Source organism: Acomys minous (assembly GCF_964271855.1).
Source record: "Acomys minous genome assembly, chromosome: 20".
Classification (NCBI taxonomy): Eukaryota; Metazoa; Chordata; class Mammalia; order Rodentia; family Muridae; genus Acomys; species Acomys minous.
In genome coordinates, this window is record NC_140502.1 from 17082962 (window position 1) to 17092350 (window position 9389).

At 52.2% G+C, this 9389-nt stretch overlaps 1 protein-coding gene and 1 pseudogene across 6 annotated transcripts; both read left to right on the top strand.

The window, feature by feature from the left end:
• The first annotated feature begins 967 nt into the window (after positions 1–967).
• On the top strand, positions 968–3655 carry LOC311590723 (homeobox protein Crxos-like; annotated as a pseudogene). Its single transcript, XR_014783591.1, has 3 exons — positions 968–1007; positions 2426–2575; positions 3394–3655. The product of XR_014783591.1 is annotated as a homeobox protein Crxos-like (transcript).
• Positions 3656–5472: 1817 nt separating this feature from the next.
• LOC311590722 (homeobox protein Crxos-like) lies at positions 5473–8601 on the top strand. Of its 5 annotated transcripts, none has more exons than XR_014776969.1 (3): positions 5473–5493; positions 7263–7399; positions 8276–8600. XR_014776969.1 is itself a non-coding variant. In XM_084769984.1 (3 exons), the coding sequence occupies exons 1-3, from the start codon at positions 5767–5769 to the stop codon at positions 8534–8536; spliced, it is 450 nt and encodes a 149-aa protein (XP_084626110.1). In that variant the 5' UTR covers positions 5665–5766; the 3' UTR covers positions 8537–8601. The 5 variants fall into 5 exon arrangements, 1 of the variants encoding a protein (XP_084626110.1); XM_084769984.1 differs by lacking the exon at positions 5473–5493 and adding an exon at positions 5665–5818 and having other exon boundaries at positions 8276–8601; XR_014776970.1 differs by lacking the exon at positions 5473–5493 and adding an exon at positions 5682–5813.
• Positions 8602–9389: the final 788 nt, after the last annotated feature.

The window sequence follows — 9389 nt, forward strand, 5'->3', positions numbered from 1 at the left end:
CACACACACACACACACACTGTCTAATAAAAATAATTTTTTTGTTTTTGATTTCTGATACAGGGTCTCACTCTGTAGCCTAGGCTGGCCTGGAACTTGAAGATCTCACCCTATCTCAGGCACCTTGGTGCCTCTAGGGATTATAGCATTTCTTTACCATTCATTCTATTTGTTTTTAATTTAACATTTATTTATTTTCTTTTATGTGTTAATGTTTTTTGTTTCGGGTGGGGGAGGGGGTTGGTTTTTCCAGACAGGATCTCTCTGTGTAGCCCCGGCTGTCCTGCACTCACTTTGTAGACCAGGCTGGCCTCGAACCCGGCTAGGTGGCCCACACCTTTAAACCCAGAACCCGGGAGGCACACAGAGAGTGGCAGCCGGAGACACTAGGCCATGGACGAGGGACATCCAGCTTCGAGAAAGAATGAGGATGCACACCTGGGCATCTGGCTGGAGGCCATTTCCTGCAAAGAAGACCCCTGGGTGGAGCCCGCCCTTCTAACTTGGAGGCTCCAGAGGGCGAAGCCAAGGCTCCGTTAGCTTCCCAGCTTTCAGTGCCAAGCAGCAGCAATAGTTAGTTTCACAGTGAAGAGCTTAGAACCCAGCAAGGTCGCCGGGCGGTGGTGGTGCACGCCTTTAATCCCACCACTCGGGAGGCAGAGGCAGGCGGATCGCTGTTGAGTTCGAGGCCAGCCTGGTCTACAAAGCGAGTCCAGGACAGCCAAGGCTACACAGAGAGACCCTGTCTCAAAAAAAAAAAAAAAAAAGAACCCAGCAAGGTCACACCCCAGAGGGTGCAGAGGGTGGGAATGCAATTGAGGAGGGGCAGAAGGTTGGGCGGACCAATAGTGATCAAGAGAGGCAGAGGCTGCATCGTGGGAGGGGCTGCGGGTGGGAGGGTCCCAACTGGGTGGGTTCCGGAAGCATATGGGCTTAAATCCTAGGTTCTCAGACTTGACCTTCGAATTGAGGCTACAGACAAGATGGAGGCATCTCCGCGTTCCCTGCGTAAGTCTGGGCCGCTCAAGAGCCTGTTCGAGAGCCAGGTGAGACGTAGGCGTTTAATCCCAGCACTCGGGAGGCAGAGGCAGGTGGATCTCTGTGAGTTCGAGGCCAGCCTGATCTACAAAGAGTGTCCAGATAGCCAGGGCTCTGTGTAACAGAGAAACCCTGCCTCGAAAAACAAACACACTAACAAAAGAGCCTGTTCGGATGCTGCGGAGTGGGCGAGGATGTGATGGATCGTGAAGCTTGGGTTTTGCAGACCCGTCCTTGTAGCAATGGGGCGTCCCAGTGTGTGATGGTGTCCGCAACCCGGTGGGAGCACATGGGAGAAGGAGCCATGCTTCAGGGTTAAGGGAGGGGAGAGCCGATGTGACAACAACGTGTTAGGAGGCTCTTGGTGGGGTTCCTCCACACTGCCTTGTCTGCTTGCGTTTAGGCTGCTGTATTAACCTGGGAACAGTTTGCAAACTCATCAGTTTTGATTTTTTTTTCTCTTGTGAGCTTTTTCTTTGCTTGGTCTTCTTTGGGAGAGGGTAGTAATACATAAGTTCTTTAGAGACAGGGTGTCATGGAGTTCAGTCAGTGAGAAATGTGTTTCAAAACACGGTTTCTCGGTAGATCGGGCTGGCCTCAACTCAGAGGTCCATCTGTCTCAGCCTCCCAAGTGCTGAGGTTATGGGTAAGTGGCACCATACCCTACCATCTTGAACTCTGTTTGTTTGTTTGTTTGTTTGTTTGTTTGAGACAGGGTTTCTCTTTGTAGCCTTGACTATCCTGGACTTGCTTTGTAGACCAGGCTGGCCTCGAACTCCTCACAGCGATCAGCCTGCCTCTGCCTCCCAAGTGCTGGGACTAAAGGCGTGCGCCACCACCGCCCGGCCTCCATCTTGAACTCTTGCAATGCCTTTCTTCCGCCTGGGTGCTTTCACCCACCACACCCAGACAAACTCAGTCGGTTTTTTTTTGTTTGGTTGGTTGGTTTGAGTTTTGTTTGTTTTGAAAGTCTGATCCCAGCACTTGGTACAGAGCAGCAAGACCAATAATTCAAACTTCCCATCCTCCTGCCTCAGCAGGGGTTAAGGGTGTGACTCTCCACAGAGATTCAGAGTTGAGGCCGGGAAAGGGTTAACTGGGTGGAGCCGGAAATTGAAGAACTGAGGTGGACCCACAGGTCTCCCCCAACGATGCAGTTGGCAGCCCAGGAAGAAAAACAGAGCTTGAGGACATGAGAAGGGTTTTTCTCTGCAGCGGCTCATTTTATGAGCGGGTGACAGTGGCCTGGGTGTGTGGGGGGGTCTGGGAACAACTTTTCTGAATGGGTTACCCTTACTGTGAGGTAGGTAGGTCTCTCTGGATCAAAACTCAAGTCATCCTCAGGCAAAGGCAGACACATCACCTTCCACCTTCCCTCTTTCTCTTAGCCTCCTATACCCGGGGGCCCCCTTGACCAGGGCTACAGTTGGGAGCAGCTTTGGCATCTGGAGAAATACTTCAAGATGGAGCCTTACCCCGACCTCAAGGCCCGTAAGGTCCTGGCCACCAGACTCAACTTGAAGGAGGAACAAATTGAGGTCAGATTCCCCTCCCCCGCCTTGTATACCTCTAGGCCAGTGGTTCTTTTGGGGGCACTGTTTGTGTTATTGCTGTTTTGTTTTTCCCAGACAGGGTTTCTCTGTGCAGCCTTGGCTGTCCTAGACTCACTTTGTAGGCCAGGCTGGCCTCGAACTCACAGAGATCCGCCTGCTTCTGCCCCCCAAAGGCTGGGATTAAAGGTGTGCACAGCCACGCCCTGCAGAACACTGGCTCTTAACATATGGGTCCTGATCCCATTCAAAGGGGTCACATATTATATCTTTTGCACATCAAATGCAGTAAGATTCATAGTAGTAGCAAAATCAGTGTTATGAAATAGCAACAAAGACATCCCAGCAGAGGCAGGCAGATGTCTGAATTTGAGGCCAGCCTGATCTACAAAGCATGTCGAGGACAGCCAGAGATACAAGAGAAACCCTGTCTCAAAAACCAAAAAAAAAAAAAAACCCAAAACAACAAAAATTAATAATAATAACAACAACAATAATAATTTTATGATTGGAGTCACCACAACATGAGGAACTGTATTAAAAAGGTCTTAAAGGGTCAAACATTAGGAAGGCTGAGAACCACCTAGGCACTCTAGCAGGCTGGATTCCTTGTGGGTAGGCCCTACCCTTCAGGCCCCTCCGCATTCCTTAGGGGACCTCCCTTTGGGTCCTGGATGAAAGGAAAGCTGGAGTACAGTGGGGTTGCCTAGCCTTTGGGAGGTAGGTCCCCCCTAACATCAGCACAGGACTAGGGAGTACAGGGTCCGTCCCACTGATATGTTTCTGTGTATCCTTCCTCCCTGCAGGCTTGGTTCATCCAGCGTTCTTTGGAGCAGGAGACACGCCCTCCCTTTGCCCGGCTGCAGCCATCCGCCCGGGATAACACCTCTTTTTGTCCTACCCACAAAGGCCGCTGCTGCCGGACACCAAGCTGGAGGTACAGGCTGGTTCCCATCAACCCCTCGGAGCCCCCCTCAACCAGCTGTGAGCACGATTGCTGACTCTCAGTTGCCCCAATGGGGCCACTCCAACATATAGCAAAACACGCCCTCCTCCTTCCAACTCCTGGCTGCACCAAACTCACCACAATGCTGCATGCTTTCCAGAGACTTGGGGGGGGGGGGGGGCACAATGCTTCTACACTTGGGTGCCAAGGCAGGAGGCATTGGAAAGACACGATGTTGCAGATGACGAATCAAGCTGAATCTCCAACCATGGCTTTCTGTTAGACCCTGCAGGGCCACACCCCGCAGGCTGGAAGTTGTGGTTCCAATTCTTTTAGCACACCCCACTCCTCCCCACCCCACAGAGGCCACCTGTACCCCCAGGCTAGTTATCAACTCAGTATGTAGCAACGGGTGACCCCGATCTGCTTGCCTCCACTTCCCAAGGGCTGATTACAGTCCTGTAAATACCACCAGAACAGCCATTCCCTGCCCCCCCTCCCCCCCCCCCCCCGTTCTTTTCCTTTTGGTTTTGTTTTCTTGATATAGGATCTCACGCCGTAGCCCAGGCTAGCTAGGGACTTGGAGAGTCGCTCCTGTCTCAGCCTTCCTGGTGCTCAAATTAACTGCTTTACACTGCTGCCCTTGTGACCTTTCTTTGTGTGATTCACTTTGTATCTATGAGTATTCCTGGGTTTTTTTGGGGGGGGGGGGTAAGGGGGTTTACTAGTGCTTCTTAAATTGCTTCTTAGAGACCTGTTTCAGGAGTTAGATCTGTGAGTGGCAGACTGATAAAATGAAATTATTGATAAATAAAATTTCTTTTTATTTTTATTATTTTTTAGTTAGTTTGTTTTGCCTCCCAAGTGCTGGGATTAAAGGCATGTGCCACCATGCCCAGCTCCAGCCTAGCCTCTTTTTTTTTTAATTTATTTATTATTATGTATACAGTGCCCTGCCTGCATGTACACCTGCAGGGCAGAAGAGGGCATCAGATCACATTACAGATGGTTGTGAGCCACCATGTGGTTGCTGGGAATTGAACTGAGGACCTCTGGAAGAGCAGACAGTGCTCTTAACCACTGAGCCATCTCTCCAGCCCCAGCCTAGCCTCTTAACCAAGCCTTGTCTCAAGAACTAGAGAAAACCGTGGTGCTTGAGTTTAAGGTCAGCCCAGCCTACTTCTGCAATTTCCAAGCCAAAATACGGTGTGGCACTAACACATTCAAAATGCTGGGGGTTCTGCCTTTAGTAACACAAGCTCATAACTGTAAACTCCAAAGACTGAAGGCTAAGACGTAATCACGATTTCATAGCGAGTGCCTGTGATTCCAGCACTTGGGAGGGTGAAGGCTGGAAGATGAGCTATTCAAGATTAGCCTCAGCTGGAAAGTTCCAAGGAGCTAGGAAGCCTTTGATCCAAGCGCCTTTCCCCCCACCCCACCCCCACCCCATCTCAAAAACCAGTCACAACACCTTTAATCCCAGCACTGGGAAGGCAAAGGCAGGCGGATCACTGTGAGTTCGAGGCCAGCCTGGTCTACAAAGTCAGTTCAGGACAGCCAAGGCTACACAGAGAAACCCTGTCTCGAAAAACAAAAACAAAACAAAAAACAATCACAAGTAATAAAAAAAAAGGGGGGGGAGGTAGGTTGAGTCAACACCAGGAGACAGCAGCAGCCGTTCCCTGGAGTCCCCATCATCTCTTTGCCCAGGGACAAGCAAAGCCGAGTAGCTTTCTGACTCCTGCGCCCCACACACCCGAGGGGGAACCCTGTGAATATAACAGAACAGCTCCAGGGTCCTTGGGGGACCAGGAAGAGGGTGTGGGGACAAAGTGGCAGCCAGGGAGGGTCACGGAACTCTGCGTTGGTCCCCGGCCTTGGAGTGGAAAAGGAATGAACACCAGAAGATTCTGGATGAAACCAGGGCCTTTCCTCGGGGCTCTGGAGACTTGAAAAGGTTGGAGCCAAGGCTGCTGGGGAATGGGGGAGGGTGGTGGGGGTGGAGTCTCAACTCCTTTAAGCAACTGCTCAGTAAAGGACCTTAGAGGCCTGAGGCCATGCCCTGGATGGGGCAAGGGGCGTGGCGGGCAGTCACGTGAGTGGGAGGAGTTGCAGGTAGGAGAGCTCCAATTGGGTGGGCCGAGAGCGGAGGTGGGATTTAAGGCAAAGTCCCAGAGGAGAGTCCCCCTCTCAACCGAGGAACTGCAGTCAAGCGGGCAAGGTAGTCAAGATGGCAGCTGCTCCTATGGAGACAAATCCAACGGCACCCGTTCGGAGGTCGCGTGAGTTTGGGCCTCCAGGAGAATGTTTAGATGATGAAGGGGGCGGCGGGGAGGCGGGTGGGCAGGGATACGATTCTCGGGACTCGGGCTTTGCAGAGCCGGTCTGAGCCCTCAACAGGTGTGGCCAGGCCTTGTTGTCCAAGATGGGACCCGGGCGGTAGAATTGGAACGAGGACTGAAATGGCTGAAGGAGCCCATGGCGATTTGATCTCTGTAAGGGTCAGCATCCCACCTAGTCGTCAGCTAAGGGGAGTAGGAGAGTGTCGGAGAGCAGGCCTGGGGCAGCAGCCTGGTCCCTGCGGAGGGGGGGGGGGGGGGGCGTTTCTTCCCAACGCTTGCGTCTTGTTTGAGTTGGGTTTTTTTTTTGTTGTTGTTTTTTCTTTTTCAGACAGGGTTTCTCTTTAGCCTTGGCTCTCCTGGACTCACTTTATAGACCAGGCTAGCCTCAAACTGCCTCCGCCTCCCGAGTGCTGGGATTAAAGGCCCGCGCTACCACGCCCGGCGGTTGTTATTGTTGTTGTTGTTTGTTGTTTGTTTGCGGGTGGGGGTGGGGAGGGCTGGAGGGGCAAGGGAAGGGTGAGAGAATGAAAGGTTTCTCTGTGTAGCCTTGGCAGTCCTGGACTCACTTTGTGGACCAGGCTGGCCTCGAACCCGATTGGTCCCCCTGCCTCTGCCACCACGCCCGGCTAGCCATGAGTGTTTGGTGAGGTAGCATTTTGTAAACCTGAAGGGTGACCCTGAACTCCGGTTGCTCCTGACCTTCCAAAACCTATGTGTGCACTGAGATTACAAACCCTGGTCACCACATGGAGGCAACTCTTGTTATTTTTGAAATAACCGCCACACTGATAGCAAACACCCCACGCCCTACCTCATCTCAAGAGTGGTGGCTGCAGAGGCCTAGAGAGGTGGGCAACTTCCAGGGTAGGTGGCTTCTACTGGAGGCCTGTAGGAGCCTCGAGTATGGAAGAAGTGAGGCCTAGCCGCGCCGTGGTGGCGCACACCTTTAATCCCAGCACTTGGGAGGCAGAGGCAGGCAGATCACTGCCAAGTTCGAGGCCAGGCTAGTCTTCAAAGCTGCTCCAGGACAGCCAATGCTGCACACAGGGGCAAAAAAAAAAAAGAAAGAAAGAGAGAGAGGCCTAAATTAAAAGACTCAGAAGACCCTCCCCCACTTTTTGTGAACAAAGACTCGAGATAGGGTTTCTCTGTGTAGCCTTGGCTGTCCTGGACTCACTTTGTAGACCAGGCTGGCCTCGAACTCAACAGAGATCCACCTGCCTCTGCCTCCCGAGTGCTGGGATTAAAGGTGTGCGCCACCACCGCCCGGCTCAAGTTCAGGTTATTAATGTTACCAGCCAGTCTCCTTTAAACCCTGCCGTCTTCACACACTCAGCTGGCAAAGGAAGGAAGCTTTTCCTCTAATCTGTTTTTCCCTCTTCAGCCAAGGAGGAACACCCTGGCTTGACCTGTAAGCAGTACCAGGCCCTGGTGAAACACTTTGAAGTGGACCGCAACCCTAGTGAGAGGACCATGAAGGAGTTGGCTGACAGGTTGAAACTGACGAAAAAGAAAGTTAAGGTCAGAGTCCCCTCCCCGAGCCTGATGGATGGTACCACCACCACCCTTCCTTACTACTCCCAGAGATGCAGGAGGCTGCAGGGGTCCCTGGGTGTCCTTCATCCCTGTGCTCCCATAGACCCAACATCAAGATGGGCCTTAAACCAGTGTGGTGGCCCACATCTTTTTGTTGTTGTTTGTTTGTTGAGACAGGGCTTCTCTGTGTAGCCTTGGCTGTCCTAGACTCACTTTGTAGACCAGGCTGGCCTCGAACTCCCGAGTACTGGGATTAAAGGCGTGCGCCACCACATCTTATTAGAGGCAGACAGATCTTTGTAAGTATGAAATCAGTCTGCTCTACATGATGTAATTGAAAGTTTGCCTGGGCTACTGTTTCCAGAATAGAGGGGGGGGGGAGAGAAAGCCAGCTGTGGTGGTGACTGGGCACCCCCTCCCCCCTTTAATCCTAGCAGGCTGATAATTTGAGTTTAAAGCCAGCCTGGTCTACAGTGCTCTGCCTATACACCTGCAAGCCGTAGTGTGCTTGCTGGGAATTGAACTCAGGGCCTCTGGAAGAGCAGTCACTGCTCTTAACCTCTGAGCCATCTCTCCCACCCCTATCCAGAACACCTTTAACCTAGTGCTGAGGAGGCAGAGGCAGGCAGAGCCAGGCCTGCCTGGGCTATGCAGCCAATGGAAAATCACCCTGTTTCAATAAGCATTCAGGCCTGGCTATAGCCTCTGGGAGTTCCAGACCTCAGCAATTACCCAGACACCCCCCGCCCCTCCCCCTGCCTGAGTCACCAGGTGTGTGGCCCTGCCCTTAAGGGTTTTCCCCAACTCCTTCCCAGAAGCCTGTGTTTTCTATCCCCTCATCCTCCTTGCATGCATCTCCAGGTTTGGTTCCATTATCGAAGAGGCATGATGAAGTTCAGCCAGTTTTGCAAGGACAACGAACCGAAGATGATGAGGGATTTTCCTGAGGCGAATAGACACACTCGATTGACCCTCCTGTTCTACCAGTTCAGAAAGATGGAGCTGGCCCAGCAGCCCTCCCAAAAGGAGGAGCCTGGGCTCCCTGAAGCTTTGGATGCCTTGGAGAAGCTCAAGCTCTCCTCTGGCTACCAAAGCAGAGATGGCGAGTCACAGAATTCCTGACTCCCTAGTGTTGGCTCATGTTTTTGTTAAATGCTTTTCAACTTGCTTGGGGGTGGGGGGTGGGGGGTGGGGGGAGGGCTGTTAAGCTTTTATGCCTGTTGATGGGAGACTGATAATAAAGCCTACTACTCACAGAAACTAAAAATGACTGCTTTTTTTGTTTTTCGAGACAGAGTCTCTCTGTGTTAGCCTTGGCTTTGTAGAACTCAGGCACCCGCCTGCCTCTGCCTCCCGAGTGCTGGGCTTAAAGGCATGGGCCACCACGCCCAGCTACCAGCACTTGTTCTTGCTGAGAACCAGGGTTCCAATCCCAGCGCCCACTTGGTGGCTCACACCCACTCAATTTACTGCAGCCTTTACATGGTGCACATATATACAGGGGAAGATGCTCAAAGCAGTCAGCTGGGCCCCATGATAATTCTAAAGTTATTTGGGAGCACGTGCCACACAGCACTTATGTGGAAGTCAGAGACTATGACAGTTTCTTTCACCACTGTCTGGAGCCCTGGGGCCCTCTGTGTGTTTCTCTCCCTCCCCCTCTCCCTCTTTCTGTTGTCCCCAGGGGCTATTCTGTGGTCTCCACAGCTGGTTGGTTCCCTCACTTTCCTCCTCTACTTTGGCAAATACTCAATCCTCTTAAGTCACATGGCCTCAGCAAAACAGGGCGCATTAGTGGGGATTTGGAGGGACCTGTGACAGGCTGTGCGGAGGTTGGGGGACAGATACAATGTGACAAGGCTGCTTAGTAAAGTGTCCCCTGCTAGGGACAGATAGAGAAAACCATGCAATTATCAAGGGGACTTAGAGGACAAAGGGAGAAGCCTGGGGGTGCAGGAAACTTGGATCATTTGCT

What these genes read in the sequence shown, in the direction of transcription:
- LOC311590722 (XM_084769984.1), top strand. Translation starts at nt 5,767, where the DNA reads ATGGCAGCTGCTCCTATGGAGACAAATCCAACGGCACCCGTTCGGAGG. An exon ending in GGCACCCGTTCGGAGGTCGC is followed by an intron (nt 5,819 to 7,262) that starts GTGAGTTTGGGC and finishes TTCCCTCTTCAG; the next exon opens with CCAAGGAGGAACACCCTGGC. An exon ending in TGACGAAAAAGAAAGTTAAG is followed by an intron (nt 7,400 to 8,275) that starts GTCAGAGTCCCC and finishes ATGCATCTCCAG; the next exon opens with GTTTGGTTCCATTATCGAAG.